Here is a 26984-nt window from a genome sequence, read left to right as displayed (position 1 = left end):
ACCCTTTTAGAGTTTAGGATTGTACATTAGCAGAACTAAAAAGAATTTGAACATTAATCTTAGGACTGTGTTGCTTCCTTTCACATAATTCAGATTAACACACTCATTGTCAGATATGGTACCACTTCAGTCTCAGAAAAAATGTTGCAATATTCTAACTCCTTCAAAATCCTGACACTAATAGAAATACATATATATAAATGTAAGGTATATTCTAATAATTATATTCAAACTGATAAAGTGAGAAATATAAAAAAGCAGAAATGTGTACATAAGCACCTGAAAATCTCTAGGCTAAACCATATGAATTGCTGTTTTGTAGGTCAAGAAGAACAATCATACTGACAACTTCATATTTTTCAACCTAAAACTTTACAAAAGTTACATCTAAAAAAAGACATTATAAAATAATACTCTGCCTTAGAATATATCTTATTCATTCTTTAAAATGTATCAGCCCTATTTTCACAGAATTTAAAGTTTAATAAATTCTGTATCATTGATATATCTTAAGCATTAAGTTTCCATTGCATCTAAACTGGCATAAAATAAAATGTCTTTATATATGTTATGTACAGTTTACACATCAAGTTGATGTAACCCCAACCTCTGCACAAGTTCGCCAACATTTTGCTCTTCAGAACAGACTAAATGAACTGAGAACATTTTTTTACCGTGTAAGATCTGGGGAGTGATGAGATTCCCCTTGTCTGAGAGCCAAAAGGTCTTGGTGTGACCACAGATGTTAACCTGACTGTATCAGTTTTCTGGTAACTTCTGGGGAGAGAAGCTGAAACACGAGTTGACTCCATTTGTGTGCTGCGTGAACGCAGAGAAGACAAAGAGGCTGGGCATTGTTCTTCCACAGGACTTTGAGAAGGAAGCTGAATCTCAGTTGTTACACGGTCCTCTCTTTTTGCGAAAGTGGTAGAATCTTCTTTGGGAATTTCTGAAAGATAAGTTGCTCCCTTCTCTTCTACTCTCTCACTCTGGTAACTTGCTTCTGACACAGTCATTGTAGGGGGTCGCTTTCCTTCCTCCAGCACATCATCAAAAGAATACATTCTCCTTCTCGACGGAACTGTAGACTTTTGATTTTGGGATTCCCTTAGCAGAGAGAAATGCACCATCACCACAAAGATACGCATTTGACACACAGAGGTGGTGAGAGAGTAATCAACGCATGAAATGGACTGGGAATAAAATGCTGCTAACTTCACACAAGAATCAATACAACACTTACAGAGCATAAAGATGTATGTAATTATCTTTTTTTTTTTTTTTTTTTTGAGACCTAGTCTCGCTCTGTCACCCAGGCTGGAGTGCAGTGGCACGATCTTGGCTCACCTGCAATCTCCACCTCCCGGGTTCAAGCAATTCTTCTGTCTCAGCCTCCCGAGTAGCTGGGATTACAGGCATGTGCCACCACGCCCAGCTAATTTTTCTTTTAATTTTTAGTAGAGATGAGGTTTCAACATATTGGCCAAGCTGGTCTTGAACTCCTGACCTTGTGATCTGCCAACCTTGGCCTCCCAAAGTGCTGGGATTACAGGCATGAGCCACCATGCCCAGCAAGATGTATATAATTATCTTTAATGTCCCAACTAAGAAAGAATAATAACTTGACTTATTTAATTAAAATGGTTCTCAAATACTTCACCGGGATATTATTAATTGTAAAGAGATTCTAATGAAACAAGGAAATTTTAATAAAGGATTATTCACAAAATTTTATCCACAAGCTTATAACTTTTAAAATTAAAACACTATAAATATCATGATTGACAACAAATTTGAAACTTCCAAAGTCATGGATTAATTGATAGCCTTGTGAGGATTTTTTCCCTGAAAAAATTTACAATAATTTAGTAAAAATAAAAGATTACAAAAGACTCAGGATTTGTGGAGATCAAACTGGTGTATGATTTCATATAGCTTGACAGAACTTGCATGAACAATTATTAGGGATTAAAAGTTACCATTCATATTTATAGAAAGGTTCATAAAACACCCTCATCTCTCACATTTAGAAAGGAATACCTACCTCCCAAGCTAACTGAATTGCATTTAAGTGAATGAAACTGCTTATCTTTGGCTTTTAGGGCAGAAAGCGGCTTTGTTTCATTTCACCTGACAGCATATTTCCTTTTGGACATTATTCTAAAAGCGTATTTTCCTTCTCCTTGATCTGTAAATATCCTAATGTTTCACACAGTAATGAATGCTTTACAGGAAAGTTTAAATTTGACCTTTATACTGTTAAGATGCAATGCAAAGAGTAAGTAAAACACACATTTATGTTCATAAAAACTTTCTTTAAAATATAATGAATTGCACCATTAAACATGAAAAAGAACTTTGTTATATTTTACACAATTTAGTTAAAAGAGCCAGCTGATTTTATTGGACCATCTCATTCCTTAATTCACTTAAGAGTAAAAAGCAGTGTATTTCCTGCACCAAACACAGTCAGCACCATCCAATTCTGCATGTGAATGCACAATGTAAGAAGAAATAATGAACACCTATTTTAAGTCCTCATTTATTTTGTTACTATTACTCTAAGTCACTATTTCAACAATGCTTTGTTTTTTCACTGCAGACCAAAATCTTAAACGTTTCTTTGCATATTTGATTAAAGTTGAATATTGGTGGACACCTATGTTACACTATACTTACATAAAGTATCTATTTATAACACTGGCATCTCCAACCCTGTTACAACCAAGGTGCATTCAGCATTATTACCTGTCCTGCAGCATTTCCTTAAACGTCTTAGAGCTTCTCTCAGACTTCTCAAGTGCCTGCTTTTCAATTTCTTCCCTCTCTTCCTTTTTCTTCTGCAGATCTGAAGTGTAACTTTTTCGACGATCTTTCCATTTTGCAAGGTCCTGACAGAAAAATCACATCAGCAGGGGCACACCTGAATTTCTATACACCCTTTCTAGCAGCCAGAATGTGCCAGAGTATCTTATTACATCACTGAAACTATTCACTCCAACTGGATGCCAAGGTGCCCTAATTTTGCTTTTTATAGCCAGCGTTTCTGTACCAAGCCTTTATCTCATGTGTCTGTCTGAAAAACCTGACCTAATAAGATAGACCCCATTTTTGTTTTCCCAGAAAGTATCTGCCTCGTTGCACACTTCATAAAGAATGCTAAATGCTTGTAATTAGGTGACAGTTAGATAGATCAGGAACTGTTTCCAGTTCGTTTTCATCTCACTCCAAAAACCTGGCTGTTCTGCGAAACATGTTTCACCAGTAAGGCCGAAACAGAAACGCGATTGTGATGGTTAAGCGCAGATGCATAGTCTCTTTCATTTCACAGAGTTCAATCCCTACTTTGAGGCAGGCCCAAGTGTAGGAACTATTAATACATACATGCATAGGGCGCTGTTTCCCTCAAGAATCTCTCAGTCTACAGGGGAGAGACAGGCATATAAATAAAAGTTCAGTAACAAGTGTGACAGGATTGCATGAGAGAGTGGGGTCCTAAGAAGACCATGGGTCCGGTTCCACCTCCGGAAGGGGAGGCTTTGGAAAGGCTTTAACTGGGAAGGCGAGACTTGAGTATGCAATTTCAGAAGGGTTAAGTCCACCTAGGTCAGCGCAATAAGGAACACGTGGCAGGAACAAACCAACACCTGTCCCCCATATCCCCAGGAACGTTAAGCCTAACCTTGCTGGGTGACCCCAGGGACAATCAACCTAATTCAGCTTTTCAATTTCCCCCAGAAACCTAGGCTGGTTCTGACACCCAGGGGGTTAAGACATTTTACAAGGTATAAAGTTTTCCATGTCTCCAAAATAGAGAACTGCTAAGAACTGTTAGTGGCATTCCAGTCAAAACAGAAGCACATTCAAAGTATCAGACAAAACCGAATTTCACCCCCAGGGCATGCAAAGTACGTTTGATTTATAACCCTTGCAAGCCCACAGAGCCACTCCTGCTTTAAAACAGCCTGAGACCAATATGAACTCCTTCCAGAAAGAACAAAAGCAATGCGCATTTAGTCCTATAGCATAACTGGCATGAATTTTTATCTGATTTAACCTAATAGATAAGCCCTTAATACTTACTTTCACACCAGAAAATTAACCGTGTATTTTGGCAAAGTGATATTGAATTACTGTTTCTTGACAATTAAATTGAGTTCCCAATTAAAAGAGGCACTGGAATTTAGAAAGGTAGCCAGGGCAGGGGTTTCTTCATTTCAGAGACTATTAATTCCTTTGAAAATTAAGATTTACTCTGACTCCTTTGTTCATGCTTTGCTCAACTCTCACCATAAAGTTGTACTCAAATTCCTCTGGGTTTGCTCTGATAGTTTGTCTACTGTATTTCTTCACATTTCTTCAGTTTATCACAATTACTCTATTAAAAAAATGGTCAAGCGTTTTTCTTCAGGATCAAAACTAAAGAGTAAATCTATATCTATATAAACACCTGGATACATGTCAACTCTGCAAAAACATTTCATTTTGGTTCATAATATTGACTTCTTCAGCCAAAATATTGCTCTGAGTTATATTACTTATTTCTCCCCCAATCGCCTTAATTAACTCTTAATTACTAACCCTTTTCATCTTTCCTTACTGATGCCAAGGTTTCTGCCAGAACCCTGTTCCTCTTCTCTCCCTAAACTTTGGCCAGGTCTTTCCCATCAGAGTATAGTTAATGTGCATATCCCAAATTCAACCACCAAAACAAGTAAGTAAGTTCATCATACTGCAAGGAAGCAACTCACACTTTTGAGAACTCAGAGAATATTAGAAAATAAACATCCAGGTATATTTTTCACAATGGCCTTTAAAATATGCAACAATAATAGAAAAAAAAGGTTTAAAAATCTTTGTAAAGAAAGTTGGTCAGATTTTATATAGAACTGAATTCTGTAATAGCAAGGAAAATGGTCTTGAGTATATTGACTTTAAGAGAAGCAAAGAAAAGTTAAACAAATACACTCTCTCCCCTCCAATCCCCAAAATAACTCACATCCTGCCATTTCTGATCTTGTTCTTTTAATTGTGATTTTATTTTCTGCATCTCCTCGTAACGCAGCTGACGCAAGTTTTGAATATCTTCTGCGCTGACATCGCTCATGGACTTACTCCTACAACAAAAAGAGTCGGTTACTACGGAAGTTCATGTGACCAGACTTGGGGGTTAAACTGAGGTTGGACTTATATTTGGAAATTCCACCTAAATTTCTACCTAGATGCTTCAGTGATAGTGTCACAGAAGTAGCACTACAGAGATAAATGTTGTTTTTCCAAAACTCAGAAACAAGAGCACTCGAGTGTGAATTTTTTCACAAAATGGCTAGATTAGCCCTATACAAGTCTCACAAAAAAAAAAAAAAAAAAACCCAAGGTTCATATTTAAAGAGGTCAATGCATGAAAGGATTACTTTAGGAAAAAAATAGTCACTAGAATTATCTCTCTTTATTTTCTATCTCCTTCAAAGATAATCTGTTGAGGTTTGGCTGCCTTTTCTGGGCACTGATTAATAATTTAATGTTTACCTGATATTTTTCTCAAGTTCAATACCATGAATAAATGTGCTGTTGATTCTAAAAGATCCTATAAGATCCACCCTACCACTGCACTAGACTTGTTCTCAAAGCACCACAGGTAGTTTCTAATAGTCCTTTATACTACCTCTATAACCCTCTTCTTTTATTAGGGCAGTTTGCATGCATTCAACTTGTAACACAAGGATGGACTGAGGTTAAGCTTTGGAAGAGCTCAATCCACAACAGAAACCAATGAACAGAGTGGGGCGTTGGGCACAGGCACATGTGTGCTCTCTACATGCACATAAAAGAGCCGGGTAAACTATACCAGAGGGGAAAGAGAGATTGAGAGTGGTCTCAAGGAAAGGGAGAGGTCAGATCTAAACACTGAGGAGAAGTAGGAATGAGAGTAAGAGCCTTTGAAGCTCTTTCCTACTGATCTTTTATACTGCACTCTTGACTTTAAGTAACTGTACACCTCCTGCCTGGGCATCTAAATTTTGCCTTCCAAGATGTTGCCATCATTATTTCTTTTAAAGCGTGTTTGCTCTTAGCTAGTTCAGGAATTCCTAGCTTAGCTAGCTCATGGAATTATAATTTCTAAACTATTCCCAATGCTATAATTAAGGAACCAGTCCGTCCTTTGACTCATTTCCACTTGCTTCTTGAATAAATCTTTCTGCACCGATATCCCCTAGGCACTTCAATTGCCAAAAGACTGATTAAAATAATATCTAGAAGGGATTTTGTAAACTGTAACTAAGTGCATGGTTATTGTTGATGTGACCAAACTCAATCTTGTCCCCAAACCTGCTTTTCCTCTTGTGGTTTTACTAATGTTGCTACCTGCCCTCAAATCATCCACATCTGAAACCTAAGAGCCACTTTTCACCTTTGTTTCTCCCTTCTCCCCACTTTCCATTAGTTATCAAGTACTTTCATTCAGTGCCTCTTTCTTTCCATCTCTATTGCCAACACCCTAGATCAGAGTACAGTCAACTCACCTAGACTTCCAAAATGGCTTCTTAAATTAATACCCAACTTCCAGTTTCAACAAACATCTTTCCTAAACTATTCCCTCTGATTCAAAAGCCCTTTACCAGTACACATAACTTCTTAAATGCCATTCATACCTCAGGACCCCTGGACAGGTATTTCCAACTTCCTGTTCATTCTCCACTTGGAAGTCTAATAGGCATCTCAAGTTTGTCACAGATAAAAAACTGATTGTCCTCTTCACAACCTGCTCAGCTGTCACACTCTTTATATCAGTAAAGGTCACCTCTATCCTTCACAACATTGGGTCACACATCTTGTAGTCATCCCAGATTCTTCTCTTTCTCTCATATACTGTAACTGGTCCCATCAGTAAATCCTGTCCCTCTGCCTTCTAAATATATCTAGAACACAACCACTTCTTACCACCTGCACCATTACACCCTGATCCAAGGGACTCCTACATGGATGATTACAATTATTACAGTAATCATATCTGCTACCTGGATTATAACAATTATCACATCATCTCCTACCCAGATTATTACAATTATTATAATAATCACATCACAACACCCACCTAGATTACAATAGTCTCCCTGATTCCATCCCTTCCTACCCAACAGCAGCCAGAGAGTTCCTTTCAGACTGCACTCAGATCATGGTATACCTCTACTCAGCACCCACTACTTTCTTCCCATTTCATTAGAGTTAAATTAAAGACAGGTTCTTCCAAAACCTAAGAGGTCCACTATCCCTGGTTCCTACCTCCTTCTCTGTGCTCATCAGCACCATGCCCCCACTCCCTCTGCTCCAGCCAACTGGCGTCCCTGCCCTGCTCACACCTCCTGCTTTTCCCCCTACTCTTCAATCTGCCTGGAATGCTCTTCACCTAGATACCCACATAGCTTCTGTCTCACTTCCAGGCATCTGCTTAATTGTGCCCTCTGTGTTTCCTTCTCTGACCACCTTACCAGAAATAATAAATGCCCCTCTCCCCTGACCCACCCTAGTCCTTTCTCCTTCATAGCATTTCTCGCCATCATGTACATTTATTTACCTATCACTTGCCTTGCCCTGTAAGATTATAAAGCAGGAATTCTCTGATTTGTTTGCTGGTATATCACCTGTACCTGAAGGGGAGACCAGCCTGCAGTAGGTGCTCAATAAATGTGTTAAATTAATGATCTAGATAATATTCAGCATTTTGATGAAGTCTTCCCAGCTCATCCATATCAAAGCTGCTCTGTCCCTCCTCTCAATCCCTCTACTGCTTCAGCTACACCTTTTTCATAGTACTGAACCCTCAGCCTTACGTCTGTTACAGTGCATGTGTGTCTGTTTGTGCATGTGCATGTTTGGATTCTCTTCCTCACAAGTCATGTGTTGCTTAGGAGGAAAACATATTAGCAGCACAAGGCAGGCAGGATATACTCATTCAATGCCTATGGTAAGAATGAGGTAGGTTTTCTCACATTTAATCAAGCAAAATTTGCTATATTTAAAATGTTTCTAATTCTTTTTGTAATATTATTATGGCTATCCACAGTTCTATGAAGAAAGTTTTATAGGATTTATTAAGGACTATTACAGAATAAATTATATCAAGAGAATATATGAGGACATATATGAATATAGATGGATCTATTAATGTAATATATCTAACCAGGTATGACTACTTATAAAGCTCATTTGTGTGAATTTGAGAATATAAATTCACATAAGTCATACTATGAAGAATGAGGCTATTTGAACTAATACTATGACAGACTCACTAAGAAGAGGCAGGAAAAATTTTTCAAGAACCAGGCATGAGGGGTATCTAGACACTCAACACATGAGATTACATAAACTCTAGAACAAAAAAAAAAAGGATGCTAATATTTTAATAATCTTTTGATGGTAGGAAGGCTAGAAGGCCCAGCATCTCCCAGGGGTGCTCTCCTTTGGCCCTAATCCTCCTACACCATGAAATGCTAAGGTGTCTTCCCATGAAATGTGCTTCTCAAGGCAGAGGCTGCATCCTCCTCCTCCTGGGTGCCCCCAACACGGAGCAGAGCCTGGCACACAGGTGGTCCTTAATGTGAACAAAGTGAACCAAATACACTCTGGAGTAGACAAGTCCCTGTGTAAGGCAGGAACATGAGCACAATTCACTCCCTAGGGTACAAAAAGTTACCCACATCGAGCCTGCACACATTGTATAGCAGCTGGAGCCCGGCACTGCAACGAGCCAGGAGGGGAGGGCTGCAGGCCCAGCCATGGTGCCAGTTTTCACCCCACCCTAACACACATCAGATCACTTTCGAGTCCCCCTTTCTCACCTGCTAAGTGAGGAAGGGATTGTTATGAGAACTGGATTTGGCTGTGTGGGTTGCATTTTTAAAACCATCTGGGCCATATACTAATTCTCATTAAAGCAAACAGGATTGTTTGGGATCTCCCAAAAGCTAACTCTCCAAGCTGCTTCAAATCAGAGAGGTCACCCCAGACCACAGTGATAAAATCCAGAACTTTTGTAGTAGAGGAAGATCTGGATTCTCAGCCAGATCACAAAGAATTCTTCCCTCCCTTATCAGCATTAATGGCATAATATTCAGCTTCTGAGGGCTTACTGTGTGCCAGCAACCTTGCCAAGCAGTCTACGTGAATTATCTCAGAGGTGAAGCCCTAGTCCGGTTCTACCACTCACAAGCCACATGTCCTTGGGAAAGCTGCAATATTTGTTTCTCTATCTCCACATCTCTATCTGTCGGCCTCACAGATTTGAGATAAGTACCAGAGATAGCATCAGGAAAATTGTTTGGGAAAACTATGAAGGATTGCACAGCTCTAGTATGTTGTGTTGAATGAAGGATGATTAGCTGGCAAATCACATCGTATGTCTCTTACAAGTCCTGCTTCATTTGTATTTCCTTATTTGGAAAGGCTCCAATTTAGAACTGCAACTGGATTTTTTCCAAAAAATACAGATCTAGTATCTTGCCTTTCTGTTGAATAGAATTTTTTAAAAATAGCATTTACAAGGAAAAGGAGGAAGTTTAAGGAAGAAGGTGTCAATCATAAAACAAGGTTGCTAAAGTCTTACTCTCTTCTCCCACTATGCAGATTGCCTACTATGCTCCTGTCACTTTTTGGCTAGTTTTAAGGCGTTTCCTTTTAGAACTCACTTCCAGGAACTTTATAGGCGACTGACTGTCTAAGGAGTAAGGATCAGAAAGGACCAGCATGTGGCAAATTTTCTCAAATATAAAATCATGGATAGCCTTATACAGCAAACAGAAATTCCATGATACTAGGGTTAAGGCTCCCCAACTTTCGGAGGGAGATAGGAACATACTGATTTATGTACCTCTAAGTATATTTCCATCAGGTACTATAGGAATTCTCTGAAGAGCAATCAATGCTAAAACTTGGGCAAGAGGCTTTGGAATTACCATACACTAGAATAAAAAGGCAACGGGATGTAAACTTTTCATTTATAGATTTATAGTCTCAATGAGGGTTCCTCAGTAGCACCACTGCTGACATTTTGGGGCCAGAAAACTATTTGTTGTAGGGCACTCCTGTGTACTGTAGGACATTTAGCAGCATCTATGGCTATGAAGGCACTAGTTGCCAGTAGCGCACACACCCCCACCCACCCAATGAGACAATAAAAAATGCCTCCAGACATTGCCAAATGTCTCCTGGGGGTGGAGGGAAAGCCCTAGAAATAACCGAAATTGGCTTTTTTTCTCTTTCTTTTTTGCTGTCATAAGCCTTTATAATTCTACAGAATCTTTTGGCCAAACCCATAAGTGAAATGTGGGTGACTTAATTGTCTGTTATTACAACTTCATGTGAAATCAGTGTTCATTTCCTATTAATACTGGCAACATATTCAACAGCTTAATCACATACAAGATTATTTCTATATATTCTTACAAAAAATTTTGTCATAAATTGCTTCTGCCAAAACACATGACCAAATTTTCAAGTTTCATGAAACCATACAGACACAAATCCATGCAAGACGAAAGCGCATAGAAGAAATGACTACCACATACAAAACGTCTTAAAAATAAACAAACTGACAGGTGTTAAATGCCAAACAAAAAGCAAGCCAGAAATTAACAGTCTCAGACTTCAAAAGATATTGCACATTTCTCTTTAACCCAGTCCTTACAAAAAAGAAAGCATTCATGTTACAGGAAGTTATTTTTCAATGACAGCATGTTGAGCAATATCACTTTTCCAGGTAAGTATGCCAAGCTTGACAACGTACATTATGTTCAGAGAAATATCACCAAGCATAAACATGAAACAAGTTCTAGATTAAAAGCCTACACTTAATCCAATTTAAATTTCTATTTTCTTTTCACTGCAGCAGATCTACTTAAGAAAAGCACCGGTAGGCAGGGCATGACGGCTCACATCTGTAATCCTAACACTTTGGGAGGCCAAGGCAGGAGGAATGCTTGAGCCCAGGAGCTCGAGACCAGCCTGGGCAACATAGCAAGACTCCATCTCTTTAAAAAAAAAAAAAAAAAAAAAAGAGAGAGAGGAAAGAAGGAAAGAAGAAGGAAAGAAGGAAAGAAGAAGGAAAGAAGGAAAGAAAGAAAGAGAGAGAAAGAAAGAAAGAAAGAAAGAAAGAAAGAAAGAAAGAAAGAAGGAAAGAAAGAAAAGAAAAAGAAAAAGTACTGGTAACTGACAGACTAGAGAAAAATCCTTTGTTATAGATTTGACTTATTTGACTTCAAATGGTCCAAAACACACTTGAGTTTTCTGAGGACACATTCATATTATAACACTTTCCACTGTTTGACACATCATGCATTATTCAGTCTTAATTTACAGACAATCTTGCTTTATTTGTGTAGTTACCTTGGCATTGAACTGCATGCAGAACAGCCTTTAAAACAAATATTGTACTATCAGAAACAACTATCTTGGGATAGAAAACATTTGCTGCTGTTAGCTCTAATCCAGAAAAATCTTTAGCTTTTCAAGCTTTGGTTTTAGGTTTCTGTCTTCTTCTCTAACTCAGTCATATAATTTATCCCTCACTACAGGGAACACATCCAGCCACTGAAATGGTTGTACATGTTGACATTCCCACCACATACTTGTACTCTGGGTACTTGTATTCCCTTTAAGAAAAGCAACTATTTCTGAGAGCTGCTTACATTATAAAGTTATATTTAATTTACAAATGAAAATTTTTCTGAAAGTTACAATTCAACATGCTTAAAGCTGCAAAGAGATTTTTAATCAAGTTAAAACGGCTTTCCTATGACTTGAGAGTAGCAAATGCTTAAGCGTCATGCAGATGAGCTGGAAAGGGGATAATGTGCCTTTGCATGGCACACGGAAAGCATGCAGGGACCCTGGTTTTTAAAATCAGTGGCTAACGAGTACTTGCAATTTGTTGCCTGTGGCTCAGTTACACCTTTGGCATCTAGAATGGTTATACTGCTTTACGTTTAGTAGCTTCCAACATTTCTGAATTATCAAAATTATAAAAAGCTATCAAAACTAGAGATTCTTATAGATGAAGTAAATCCTGGTAAGGGAAGATACTTAGCTACTGAGGCTTGAGCAGATTAAAACATCAGTCATCCTTTAACTCTCTTCCTCTTGCTCAAACACTATTAGCCGTTAGATTCAAAAAGTTACAGAAAGTTTGGTGAAAAATATAAAGATATAGCCTCCTTGTGATTTTGTACTAAGAATGAATAAATGATTTACTATAAATGTAGTTTTTGCCTGTAATCCCAGCACTTTGGGAGGCCAAGGTGGATGGTTCATCTGAGGTCAGGAGTTTGAGACCAGCCTGACCAATCTGATGAAACCCCGTCTCTACTAAAAATACAAAAACGAGCAGAGTGTGGTGGCATGCAACTGTAGTCCCAGCTACTCGGGAGGCTGAGATAGGAGAATTGCTTGAACCTGGGAGGTGGAAGTTGCTGTGAGCCAAGATTGCGCCACTTCACTCCAGCCTGGGCAAGCGAGACTCCATCTCAAAAAAAAAAAAAAAAAAAAAATGTAGTTTTTGCAACAGTGATATTAGAAATTAAAAAGATTTTTTCAGTTTTTGAAGGACTATTTTGCACTATAAACATAGCCATGTTATAACTTTTTTTTCCTAATCAGGAATCTTGAAAATATAATACTTCCAAATACCACCTAGGGAAGTTTAATGCATCCCTACTAACGAAGCTCCCAGTTGGCCGATTATAGGATAATGTCAACTGGGTGTATTCTAAACTTGAAGTAAATGCTAATATTCGTTTTCCATCACAGATTTTCTAAAATGTAGTAATTTGGGGTTTAGCATCCATAAATCAGAATTTTAGTCTATGTAGCAACCAAATACCAAAATACATATACCTAAGCTTAGGCAAGTGCTTTTGTTACTTTTAAGCAACTCATTAAATTTTTAAAAAGGAAAAAAGAAGGGATGGAGCTAAAGTTTAAATTTTTAATAAAACAAATAATTTTATCATGCACTGGGCACCAAGACACAGAAATATTACCATTAGGTTGCAAAATAAACATTTCCCACTTAAAAAATCTCATGCACAGCACACAACACCCCCATTTAGTGACATGCCATGCCAGAAATACAGTAAGTTATACAAAGAACAAACAACACGCACAGATTTTTTACTGTGAACCACATAACTTACCCATTCTCACCATAAATCTTTTGAAAGAGTCTAAGAAACCAGAAAACCAAAAATTAAAAAGTCATTTTTCCCAGTCATATTAGTTTCTAAACGTTCAATGTCTTTCACTTAAGAATCTAATTGGAGACGGACACATCTCAAAAGGTCACTTCTTCCATCACATTTCTGATCATATCTCAAGTTCTCATCCATTTCCTATCTCAGGAAATTCAGATTAAGCAAAATGAAGAATTTCCTCAATTTACTCTGAGCTAACAAATCCATAAGAAAAGGCTTCCCATTGTCAGGAACTGTTAAGTTAGATTTGGATCCTTTAATTTTATTCAACCTAATCAGATTTGTCCATCTCTAAGTTCCACAAACTGAACATTCATCAAAAAGGCAAGTTGCATAATACAAACTATCAAAATGGCCATGATTACATACACATAAAATTCAGCAGACAACAAATACCATTCATGCATTTTAACATCAACATTTACTCTGAACTTTATAAATAAAAATAAGTTACAAATGATAGTCCAAGAAACCTAGGCCAAAAACAAAAATTAAGTTAAATGAAATTTGCAATGCCATATTTTAAGGGAAAATTTCACTACCCCAAAAAAATCAGACACTCTAAAATGTGAGCAACACATAAAACCAAACTATAACCAGACGGTTACAAAAATGCCTGAACATGAGAAGTCCAGAAATATAAGTTGGAAAACATTTTTATGAAACTTCGTATTGGTGGATAGTACCACAGTACTGCTTAAGTCAAAGGCAAGGTTTATGTATATACAGTCTTAAACAGGCCTAAATAAGTTATTTAGAGATATGCAAATATGGAATTGCACTTTTTCTACAAAATGACTGAGGGTTTTTCAAAGCAAATTAAATTTTACGGGATGCTTCAAAATGGCACGCGACATGCAGAGTTGAGCAACACGATGAGCTGCTTTCTCGCATGAGAAAAGTTACACAAGACCATCCATTACAAGCAAAATCCTTGCAGAAACACACTCTGACCTCTCAACCATCAGCCTTTTCTTGTGCCTAAGTCTGCTGGCCTCCCGGATGGCCTCCCATCTCTGCAAGTCAGCCTCACTGCAGGGGCCAGGGGTGAAACTGATGGGAGGCACGGTAGTTCCCAGTCTCCAAGACTGAATCTTACGTGTCAGCATGTCATCTTTCTTCTGCCGATATGAAGGAACTAATATTCTACAGCTATTACTTTTTTCTTTGGATGGGCATGTCCTTTCAAGTACACAGAGAAATTTTGCTTGAATTTCTGGAGGAAGAGTCCAGGGTTCGGGAAAAGGGACTGGGTGGTATCTATCTGGGGCCCCGGACAGCGGGACTTCTTTCTTCTGTGCTGGAATTCGGCGAACAATCATATCATCTTTTTCCAAATCCGGAAGTACAAGTTCACCTTCTCTACACTGTAAAATTATATCTCGTTCTACAGAATCATCTTGCTCAGAGAACTTTCTAAAGTCTTCGAAAGCTCGGAGAACATATGGATTTGCATGGAAAGCCCCAGTCTTTCTGACAAAGAAATCATCATTCTCTAAGTCAGGATCCAGGGCTGCCATCTCAAGGTCATCTCTTCTATAGCCTGGTGCATAAGAGAGATTCTTCCTGCGGGTTATGAGCCTTGGGCCAGAAGTGGGATCAATTTTGGTATGTGTTTCGGAAGACAAGATGTCATCAGAGTATGTTTGGAGGGCCTGAAGCAGTAAAAACTGACTGATGCACAGAGAGGAAAAAGGAAAGAGAATCTTATTAAGCTTGGGGAGAAAAGGTAGTTAGCAGATCGACTAGCCAAAGGTGATTAGCAGACCAACTAGCCAGTTACTGAGGGTAAATCATTTTAGAAGACCATTGGGGGGACTCTTGCTAGGAAAACAGACTAGCATTTAATCCAACACCCATGACTTTCCTGGATAATCTCTAAAGAAATAAGAGCAGAGCATACTTCTCAGGAAAGTTGGGCCCCATGGAGGCCACGGATGGGGCTGGAGCGTGGACTAGGTACCCCTCCCAGGCACACACAAAAGCCACTCCCTGGTACTCTTTTTTTTTTTTTTTTTTTTGAGACAGAGTCTCACTCTGTCGCCCAGGCTGAGTGCAGTGGTACCATTTTGGCTCACTGCAACCTCCGCCTCCTGGGTTCAAGCAATTCATCTCCCTCAGCCTTCCGAGTAGCTGGGATTACAGGGCCCCCCTATCATGCCTGGCTAATTTTTGTATATTTAGTAGAGATAAGGTTTCACCATTTTAGCCAAGCTGGTCTCGAACTCCTGACCTCAAGTGCTCCACCTGCCCTGGCCTCCTAAAGTGCTGGGATTACAGGCGTGAGCCACCCTGCCTGGCCCCTGGTATCCCTTTCTCATTCCACTTGCCACAGTGGCCTAAGTGCCCCCTGAAGAAGAAGGAATAATCTTTGAAAGTTTCACAAGTTGTGCATCGTGCACTTTATGCAATAGGTATATGTAATCAGCAGGAAAAAGGGAAAATAAATTGCTCTGAAGTTTTATAAAAGAGCTCAAGGAATCTTCCCTTTGCATTTTCCCTAGACTTGCCCTTCCCAGTCTCCAACCTGAAAGTTATTTCCTTTTTCCACATCTCCACACACAGCAAAACTGTGAAAATAGGTAAACTTTCTAACAAGCCTTTTTGAACCGGCTTTTCAAAAGAACTGCCACATGTAAATATATCCTGTCTCACACATTATTGTGCTAAAGAAGAATGTTGAATCCTACAGACTTCCAATCTGATGTAGTTGCACAGAAAGCAGCGTGTTATACATTACGCTTTTGTACTAAGTCCACTAAGTGAGTCAGGTTTCCTGATTCAGTGCAATCAGGTCCCAGGTTAATGGAGCAGCAGAAGCAGGCAGAGGGGTGTCTGAGGCCAGACCCACAGCAGGCAGGCTCATGCAGACAGGGGCACCTGGGCTCATCCGAAGCACTACTGCTTCTCCTGGCTGCATGGGAGTCCGGTGATTTTACAGCCCGTTTGGTAGCTAATTCCAGCAAGAGTGAAGGTCTTTGGCAGTTGCCGTCTAGCCTATGCTCTGCTTTTTGTGCTCTACTAAAAACGGTGGCGCTTCTGTCAGAACCTGAGTCCTCATCCTCAGAGTCTGAATTCCTTCTACTGTGAGTGACATGAAGAAAAGAAGGGAGGAGGGAATGAGACAAAGAATTGGAGAAAAACAGAACTACTAAAAATAATGCCGTGCTATGACTATGTATAGAACAGGGCTTTTTAAGATCTAGATCCTCAAGTTTAAATTTAAACAGAAATTCATTTCCATTATATAGGTTCTGCAGATACTAGAGAACTAATTAGACTTTCTCTGTCTCTCCTATTATTATAAAAAACATGCACATAGAACCCCAGCGGGGGTACTGAATGAACACTGGTGTGACAGAAACATGCACAACGACAAACCTGAATCCCTGAAATTCTTTATACCATGGCTTATAAGATTCCCTTTTTATTCTTTTCCAGTTCACATCTTCTGGGGTCCAACATTTGGGAAGAAACTGATCAAAAGCATTCCCTGGGTTTGGCATGACTGGACTGAGCTTGCGCACATAAAGATCATCCTTTACAATGTTGGGTATGCTTCTTGTCTTTGCTTTTTCCTCTTCCAAATAACAAGAGGACTTTGAAGTTCCTTGCACAGTTGGCCAGTTCTCCACATTGGTGCCCCAAATCCTCCTCTGATTACTGTTCAAAACATCCAACCAGTTAAGACACTGTATGAGCATTTGTGACACAGAACACAAACGGCATGCTTTCTGGTTCACAAAGTTTACACCACTGTGGACAAAGCAAATTAGTTTCCATTCTCATCACCACCACAGCTCCTAGGACAAAGTTATTATAACAGCATCCTATTTTAATTCAAGGATAGCTAAATACACATGGGCCAAAGATACTTTATTAGAAGCTGTGTTAAAAGGAAGAGGCACATAACAAACAACTTGGGGTGTTACTTTCTGAATTAAAATCAGCAGCATAATAGACAGCCAGATCCAGGACAAGTATTTCTGACCTTATCAGTCCATATAGCCCCGTGGCAAACATATCAGCAGGAGAAAATATTTGCGGACAAGAATTAGGAGAGGTGATTTTCGAGATGAAATTCTGGGACCTCTTTTTCACTTGGAATCTACGGTTGGCTAAGTCATCCAAAACTATGTCAGGAAACCTTCGTTCATCCTCAGAGTCCGAACCACTTTGAAAACCATACGCCTCCCTGTGAGAGGAAGCTGGATTTGCAAAACCACACTCTGTTCTGCTAATTTGCTGAGAAATTAAAGGATTCTTTTCATGTCCACTAAGATCAAAAAAGGAAAAACATTACACGGCAGGGCTCATCATAAACAATATAAATTATCTGGTAAGCTGAAAAATACCAATAAACTGAAGTCATGCATCTAAAAAAAGACCTAGCAAATCATATGCTGACATTCTAAAACAGAAGAAATGGCTTCAAGATATGTATAACTAAAAATAGAGGGATGAAAAATATTCTCACTAGTCAAGCTTAATATATGATCTATGAAAAACATTTAAAAGCCATTCTTTTTACCACATTTAACATCCCACCATATTCGAAAAGCATACGAAACTCAATAATCACACTCATCTCAGTACCTTGAAAATGTTCCATCTGCTTCTGTATAAACCGGGCTTGCCCAACTTCTTCTGTTATCCTCGTGTTTGTCTGGCTTTTTCTTCCTCAAAGGTGCTGGTACATAGGATGGTTGTCTACTTTTGTTGGGTAAAAAACGATTGAAGGGTAATGCAGTCTTTGGCTCAACAGCCGAAATCCTTCGATACGACATATCATCTTTATTATAATCCTGCATCTTGAATGTAAATTCCGAATCTGTGTCACTTTCAAAACCTATAAAGGAGGCACAAGAATTTGCTTTACTCTCCAGATTATTCGCCTAACTGAAACCCACACAGCGCGCCTGCTTTGTCTTTCCCTTAGAAACCCAGTGCTGCCACTGCTAACTGCAGGGAATATTTTTAGAAATTTGTCACGAAGTTGTGATAAGATCCATTAGGAGGAACTCGCTTTGCATACTGGAGGCACATGCAGTACATTCTTTTGCTGTTGTAGGCTCTAAGAAGAAAAAGTCCTATTTTACTAGTGAGCCCTTTTCTTCCCAATCTCTTCCTCCATGATTTTCCATAAGATTTGTTGATGTAATACATAGAAATAAAATCTAGCAATGGAGTCACAGATACTTAAAACAACATGCAAAAATAATTGTAGGAGAACTCAGGAATTTAAAATAAGGCATGCAGCTATCTATAATACATGTGAGGGGAGAGATCAGGGAGGATGTAGAAAAAGAAAAAAAAAAAAAAAAGCTTGTAAAGGGTCTGGATAGATTCTACAAACCAGAATCACACATTAGATATGAGGTTGGACTGGATGACTTCTAAAGTTCCAAAGGAATCTCAAGTCTTATGCCCAAATGAGAGCACAGAACTCACAGTTTCTTCAGAGTAGCCATGGAAATTATACTGGGAACGTTGTATTATGATTCAAAATCATTTAAACACAAATTCAAAAGAACACCCTTTGATACTCCTCAAGGTCAGATAGATACAAATAGTAATCTGCTTTCTTAAAAGAAGAAGAATAAATCTACTCTTTTAAAGACAAAGGAAGAAAAGTGGGGAGAACAACACTACAAATCCAAGCCAAGTTGTCTCTCTTTCCCACGCTTCTCTTCCTGCCTCCTGTGCATTTGTAAAGGTTTGGAAATGTTACTTGCTTCGCACCAGGGTTCTCTCCAGGCCTGGCTGTGCACAGTGCCTGACAGCTACAAGCTCTCAGCAGGTAGAGCACCTGCAGGGTTAACCTGAGTTAAATGCAGTCTCTTCCCCTCCCTCCTGCCTGGCAGGAAGCTACAGTAAATAACACTGCGAACAGTCTACAGGAAGTCGCTTAACATACAGCTATGAGACAGGGACAGGGTAAAAGGAGAGTAGAGTCTTGGAAAAGAGGGAAAGTAAACGCAGCTATGACCATGAGGAGTAGTAGTCAATAAACTGGTGCTTTCTTTTTACCACCTTCTAAAAAATCAGACATTTATCTCTCATTTCCAATAAGCATATCAATTACTCTTGCCAAAATCTATACATGTGGAATTTTAAAGTCATAAAGAGACTATTTTACTTTTTAATTTTTAAGATAAAGTATTTTTTAGCCCAGTATAGTGTCCTACAGAGAATTTTTTCCCCCAAAGTATCATTCTTGATATGAGTTTTCATGTAAAACTAGAGAATGTGACATTGCAATTCTGTTATCCTAAAAATATTACCCTACATTATAGTGCTCATCAATTTAGGACTACAACTAGAGAGTGGCAGTAGAATTTTAACACACTGATCACAAAAGAGCTTTATCGGCCTGGTACCTCCATCCCAGGCTTTTTTCCCCCGCTTAGTTGTAATTTCCAAGACTTCACTTACGCACTCTTTAAACAAGGTCTGCAGCCCCATTTCCAAGATCAGAAAGGGATGTGACAGTGGCCCTCTGCTTTTGGTTACACGGACAGGTGACCATTCCAACAAGGATTTGAGAAGACGACTTAGATTCCACACCGATGGGTGGGCCACTGCATCTGAACTGACTGAAGCCTGCATATTCCCATATGCCCTCTATCTCTTCCCCTTTTATTCCTTGGCTAGATATAAATTCCATCATTACATGGAGTAGGTTCTTCAGTCAGGGCAAAGAAATACAGCGGGTTCAGAATTTCACCCTCTGCTTTTACAGCTTTAACCACTCAGATGAATCACATACTCAGATTCATTTCCTTAAACGTATTGGAATCGTCATCTGGGCTATGAAAATGTCACACCTTGACAGCAAACAGCCAATACATGTGGCAGTAATTATAAAGGTTAATGCTTAAATAGCGTTTCACATTTTTTGTTTTTAAAAACTACTACTCTAAAAGATAAAGCATTCATGTTTTTTGTTACCATGCTTAATAAATTGTTGGTTGGTTTTTTGGAAAACAAATTCATAGCATGTTTTATTTATATAAGTTTCACATCAGAAGTAAAACAAAGAATTCTAGTTAATGATGTGCATACTGAAGTATTTAGGACAAGTGTGATATATTCCGAAATGCCTCAAAAAATAAGATGATTAAATTATAATAGAGAAAGAAAGAGGGAGGGAGGGACAAAGACAAAGAGAGAGAGAAGAGAAAGAGATGGGTATAAGATAAAGCATGCATAGTAAAACATCATGGTGGAATTAGGCAGCGAATACATGTGTGTTCACTGTACAATTATTTTAAGTTTGCTGATTTTTGACATTTTTGTCACAGATATGCTAGGAAAAATATCTAGAAATAGAAAAGTAATATTCCAAATACACAAGCAATGTAAAATCCCTAACAATCAAGCACAAATTCACAGCCAGAACTCAATGTTTTCACATTGATGTCGATAGAAGCACAGAAATATTTCAAAAAAAAACTTTACTTGTGATTTCAATCTAGTCAAATCTGAATAGCTGGAGATGTACAGTCAGAAATTGCTGATGCTATACCCAGTAGCCACAGGAATAAGATGTGCATTGAAATAACTGAACTGACCATAAGCTTGGGATTTTGAAAGAAGGTTCCTTCCCACAACAGAATGTCTCTAACATGTTCCTTTCACACTTGCTCTGTCCTGGGTTAGCTCTGACCCTGAAAGGACCAAAAGAGGATTTCTACCAGCATGTTAAGTGGTGGTATATTACTCAGTCTACAAAGTTTAACATAATATTCTATCATGATAGATAGCAATCATTTCTTCTCATCTATAGAAATAATTGTGCAGCCATAAAAAATGATGAGTTCATGTCCTTTGTAGGGACATGGATGAAATTGGAAATCATCATTCTCAGTAAACTATCGCAAGAACAAAAAACCAAACACCGCATATTCTCACTCATAGGTGGGAATTGAACAATGAGAACACATGGACACAGGAAGGGGAACATCACACTCTGGGGACTGTTGTGGGGTGGGGGGAGGGGGGAGGGATAGCACTGGGAGATATACCTAATGCTAGATGACGAGTTGGTGGGTGCAGCGCACCAGCATGGCACATGTATACATATGTAACTTACCTGCACATTGCGCACATGTACCATAAAACCTAAAGTTTAATAATAATAAATAATAATAAAAGAAGAAAAAATATATATATATATTTTTCTTTCTTTGCTTAAGAGAATTTTTTTAATCTTAAGAAAAAAGCCAAGGATGAAAGTTACTCAGAAACTAGAAGAGATTTTTTTTGTTTGTTTTGCAGAGTCTTATATTCCTTTCTATGTTTAGATATATCAGTTTATAGAACTCTTAAACACAAATTAAGCCTGAATCTGGAGAGAGAAGAGCCAGGATAGATTATCACTGATAAAACAGGCCACAATTAACTGTCACCTCCCAGTCCTTTCCAGAAATGAAATTTTTCAAAAATGAAACTATCACCATCATGAAGGAGAAAAAAATAACAAAACCCCCAATTATACTTGAGTCTCTATGAAAATCCACTTCTAAGTGAAAATTTTGCCTAGTTTTCACTCCATTTTTCTATTCTCTCCTGTTCCCAGTTCTCCCTTGATATGCAAACAAATGAACTATCAGCCAAAACACAACACACCTTCACGCCCCACTCTCAGCGTGATATCAGAGGAGCAGCTTGTCAATGACCTCGAGCCCAAAGAGTCCAAGCTTTCAAAGGAATCTTCTCTCTTATGGTGCCTTGGAGGAGCAAGAAATTCTCCACGTTCAGGACACCAGATGTCACCGTAGCCACTGTCCCTGCCACTTCTTTTCAGGAAGCTGGAGTCTTCAAGTGCCTAAAGAAAACATTTTTTAAAGAATGGTAAGTTAAATAAACTTCCAAAAAATATAATCAATCGGTATTACTTGCTTGTTTGCCTAGTTTAAGTTGGGTTTTATTTGACATGTAAGGCATGAGGTTTCTCTGTCAGACACAGAAAAAAGCTGATGAAAAACAGAAAATAAATTTGTAATTGTTTCCCCACAACTGATACAATAAGGAGGTATTCAATATTCAAAGTAATAACAAGGAGATATTCAATATTATTTAATAAACTAGTATATATGTTCTATTTAAAAATAAGGAAAATTACTAGTTTAATGAAAGTTCATAGAGTAACACTGAAATGCTAAACTCAGTTACTGCAGTTCTCTAGCAATAAATGTGAAAAGAGTCAAAGAGAAAAACTAACCTTAACTTAGTCATCCAAAAGGAGATAAATCAGCAAGATTATATTCACTCTATCTCCAGGAAATATTTGTGATGGCTTAACCTTAACATAAAACTTTAACAACTGAAGTTATTTAACTCTCCCCCCAGAAAAATAAAAAGGAGCAAGTGGGCATAAATTTCACAGAATTCATTTACTTTCACTAATTACACAACCTAGTTCTAAGGTCCTGGCAGCTGGCTTATCCTTCTTGTTGAATCAAGGGAAGCATACTTGTTTGCTGACATATATAACTTATTTTCTATGGACCTAAATAAAATATTTGTTTGGCTCATATAAAGTACACACAGAAACATCACAAATGATGTTAACTGTAGGTTTGTGAATTATATAGAACTTACTCAAGATAAGCACTTTTAACTAACATTCTTCTGTGAATGTTAGTGACAAAATATAACCTGGCTTTTTAAACATTAGGATGTGAGTAAAATTACAAAGCCCATGGTGTAGTCCTGACTTACAGTAATCATGAATATCTAGTAACTACAATGTTTTAATATGGTGAAGATAGTTTTGTCATAGTAAAAACCAGAAATGTTACTTTCAGATAAGCTTACTAATACAGAGACAATTTAAAGAACCTAGTAATTACTAACAATCAAACATATGTGAACCTTGATTAAGTCATGATTCAAAATAAAAAGTGCTGTGAAAAGTAGCTGGAGACAAGTATGAAAGTTTTAATGTCAACTGAATATTAGATAATGGGGAATATCTGAATTTTCTTAAGTATAATAAACATTGTAGCTACATAGAAGAATATTCATATTCTTAGGAGATGCATACTGAGTATTTGGGGGAGAAATACACCTGCAGTTTATATTAAAATGGTTAAGTAAAAACATAGATGGATGGATAAACACATATGTAGATAAAGCCAGTATGGAAAATTGTAATAATTGAACCATACGGTGCATATCTGGGTATTTGTTGTACTCTTCTTTCAACTTTTAATTATAAATATTTTCAACATATGAAAAAGCTGAAGAGTCTGCAGTGAATAATTAGCAGCTGTCTCAGGCATACTTTTGATCTAATACCGTCAGTTCATGATTCAATTGTTTGACAAGTGTCTGGAGCATCAATAAGGTCTAGTAGATTTCAGGGAGATTTCATGTGCTTTAGATGCTGACACCCTGGCATTAGAGTTGACATCCTGTCATGAAAATGCAAGTGCCTACCTTACATCCTGCTACTTCCAAGCAGATGGGAAAGCCAGACCTAGCGCTGGTGCTGCCAAAATGCTTCTCAAAATACAGAAAGATTTTTTTAAATTTAAGTGTTTAGATCTATCAGGTTTCTTAAACACGTATTTGTTAAGGCCTTAGAGTTCAACACTCAGGATGGATTTTTGACCTCATAAATGTTAAAGTTATTGATGACAGCCACTTCAGTTATAAAATAACCTTTGGCCTTGGTGCCTGGCTTTTAAGGAGGCACCCTGACAAGTCAATTAAAATGAGTCACCTCCAACTTCCAAGATGACTGACTGAGGTGCTACAACTTCCACCAACGGTTGTTTAATTGGTATTTTATATTAGCTTTTAAGCATTATCTGGTTAAATGGGAAATGCCTGATGAACACATTGGTTTTGATTTTAATAGAACTGATACAAAACATATGATATAGTCACATACCTCTAACAGCTACCCCCACTTTATTATAATGGAATGGAACCACAACCTTAGTTTTATACACCATAAGGTCTTCATCTACCTCCTCTGGTTTTGAAACTGGTAACAGGAAACAGCCTTTGATAAAGCATTCCTGGTATAGACACTGTACCAGGATTATTCAACCTGAGTCAGACTGTCATTAAAGGGACCAAAGGCTATAAAGAGAGCCCTAGTACATAAGCCAAAGTCCCACATGGTTTTTTGTTGTTGTTGTTGTTGTTTTTTGAGATGGAGTTTTGCTCTTGTTGCCCAGGCTTGGCTCACCGCAACCTCTGCCTCCCAGGTTCAAGCGATTCTCCTGCCTCAGCCTCCTGAGTAGCTGGGATTACAGGCATGTATCACCACACCCAGCTAATTTTGTATTTTTAGTAGAGATGGGGTTTCTCCATGTTGGTCAGGCTGGTCTCGAACTCCCGACTTCAGGTGATCTGCCTGCCTCAGCCTCCCAAAGTGCTGGGATTACAGGCATGAGCCACTGTGCCCAGCCCCCAACATAGGTTTTAATCAAAAGTTTTATTAGCTGAAATAACTATAAATCAAGGCTCTCCCTGTGCTCAAAGCCCCCTGAAATTCCTCCATTAAAGCCTCACCATTCTTCATTGCAGTGACCAATATGCTCACCTATCTTAGACAATTGTGCTTTATGAGGTTACGTAGTCTCTCATGAGTGTTGTCGTAACACTTAGTACTATGTGTATGCATGTTAATATCTCAGCTATTTCCTGAATTAACTTATTCAAGGAATTTGAATAGAGTGTTATTGACTCCTTACATTTTGAGGGTGAACAGGAATACCTGTATCTTCTAGGCTCTATAATCCCACCTCTTGCTATAATACATGTGGCTGGGCTCAGGCAAAATTATTTAAAGATCAGGGTAGGTGCAAGCCAAGTTTATCATGTTCATCCTGGCCTAAAATTTCTTCCAATCACAGCAACTAATATTTATTGCAACCTTACAATGTTCTAGAGGCTAATGCTAAATGCCTTACTGGTGTGGTATCATTTAACCATTAGAGAAACCCATGAAACAATGACTACTAATTAGATGATGAAACACCATTGTGACTACACAAAAGGGCTCTTCTGAGTCTTACAAATTTCCCTGAATAAATATCCCTACCCAGAGAAATTCGTTTTTCCCATGTGGATCTTATAAATGAAGATTTGGCAGAACTACAGTCAGTCCTGGCACTTGGCTCTCTGAAAATGGTCCTCAAGCACTCAAAAGGCTGTCACATTGATTCCAAAGTATGAATGACTAGAAATGTGTATAAAACAAAAGATTCTAAATTAAAAACCTTATATCAAGTTCCAGTTAACACCATGTCCTACTCTTCAGGAAACAGAGGTGGCATAGTAGAATTGTGGGGCTATGAAAGTGTGGGCATTAAAGACTATCATCTATGACAAGAACACATTACTACAAAGAAATTGAGTAAATTCCATGCGTGTTAACAGTCCAGGAAGCACCTCTCTACTACAGGTTGAGTTTACAATGAGTATAGCAATACTTAAGCTACATAAAGTGTGTAAGGAAGGAAGCCAATGCATGTGTCATCAAATTATGTAGAATTAAAAGGTAAGCAAGTCTCTCTACCTTGGAAATTGCTCTGGAATAGACCCAACTCACTCCTTGGTGGTGGCATATAAAGCCAATAAATGAGTAACATTCCTCTTTACTCAGCCCAATTGAGAGTGGGACAAAGAGAGTCGGAGTTGCCATATTTGTTATAGAGGAGAAGGAGAAGAAAAAGAAGAGAGGAGGAAGGGAAAGCAGTGATACTGTATTACAGCAGTAATCTCACACAGATGTAGTTTACTTACCTTCGTCAGTGCTTGTCCTAAAAGATTCTCAAACGCTTTCAAATTAAGATGGGGACCATTATAGTACGGGTTGCTTTGTGCTTTTCTTCCCAGCCAGTACAATGTTATCAAAACCTTAAAAAAAAAAAAAAATCCATGAACAACAAGATCAGTCGATGAGCAACCAATTGCAAGCTCAAATATAGGTGAGTACTGTAGATAAATGATAGCACATATTACTCTGTAAGTGAAAAGTAGACTTTAAGTTTATGGGAAAAGGAAAAGTCATTAAAAATCTTAATTTTTCTTGCTAAATTTTCCTGTCTCTGAGCAAGTTCTTAGACCAAAAGCCCAGACTCCGAAAGGTAGTCATTCATATACTCTACTAGTATATATGAAGAGGGAAAAAAATAAGACAAAACACAAATGAAACTTTTAAAGCAATCAATATTTTTTCATCAAACTTACAGAATGATCACCTAAATATCAATAATTCTCAGCTTCCTTAATAAGGATGTTAAACTTTTTAATAAAGCTGCAACATTTTTAGATATTCTTGCAATTTCCATAAAGTATTGTAAGACATATGAGTCTACATTGATGAATTACCCAGAGTCCTTAAACAGTCAGTGCTTTTCCTTAAAGTCTAAATTGGTAGTTTCCTATTTACTCCCATAAAAATCTTAAAATGTGTTTACTTGCCTTTAGCATATTACTAACACATAACAAACAGCTTCCTAAATCTAACCTATCCTCTTATACCACTCTAACAATATGTTTTTTAATTTAATTTTATTTTAAGTTCTGGGATATATGTGCAGGATGTGCAGGTTTGTTACGTAGGTAAACGTGTGCCATTGTGGTTTGCTGCCCCTATCGACCCATCACCTGGCTATTAAGTCCCACATGCATTAGCTATTTAACCTGAGGCTCTCCTTCCCTCCATCACCTGACAGCCCCCAGTGTGTGTTGTTCCCCTCCCTGTGTCCATGC

The 26984-nt window shown here is 38.2% G+C and overlaps 1 protein-coding gene across 27 annotated transcripts in view; it reads right to left on the bottom strand.

The window, feature by feature from the left end:
• Positions 1 to 26984, bottom strand: part of LMO7 (LIM domain 7) — a 239179-nt gene that overhangs the window by 37147 nt on the left and 175048 nt on the right. For 19 of the 27 annotated variants that reach the window (XM_063650951.1, XM_063650955.1, XM_063650961.1 and 16 more), the window contains 7 exons: positions 26013 to 26126; positions 21876 to 22074; positions 17841 to 18093; positions 13188 to 13217; positions 5000 to 5117; positions 2749 to 2891; positions 675 to 1107 (listed from right to left, as the gene is read on the bottom strand). In XM_063650951.1, coding sequence (XP_063507021.1) covers positions 675 to 1107; positions 2749 to 2891; positions 5000 to 5117; positions 13188 to 13217; positions 17841 to 18093; positions 21876 to 22074; positions 26013 to 26126 — 1290 coding nt within the window. Of the gene's footprint in view, positions 1 to 674; positions 1108 to 2748; positions 2892 to 4999; positions 5118 to 13187; positions 13218 to 14198; positions 14919 to 16124; positions 16329 to 16625; positions 16908 to 17235; positions 17786 to 17840; positions 18094 to 21875; positions 22075 to 26012; positions 26127 to 26984 lie in introns of those variants that run through there. The other 8 variants (XM_063650964.1, XM_054446962.2, XM_063650952.1 and 5 more) reach the window with 4 other exon arrangements.

The sequence above is a fragment of the Pongo pygmaeus genome, chromosome 14 (assembly GCF_028885625.2).
Source record: "Pongo pygmaeus isolate AG05252 chromosome 14, NHGRI_mPonPyg2-v2.0_pri, whole genome shotgun sequence".
NCBI lineage: Eukaryota > Metazoa > Chordata > Mammalia > Primates > Hominidae > Pongo > Pongo pygmaeus.
The sequence above is the reverse complement of the archived record's forward strand: the minus strand, read 5'-3'. Positions and strand labels throughout refer to the sequence as shown.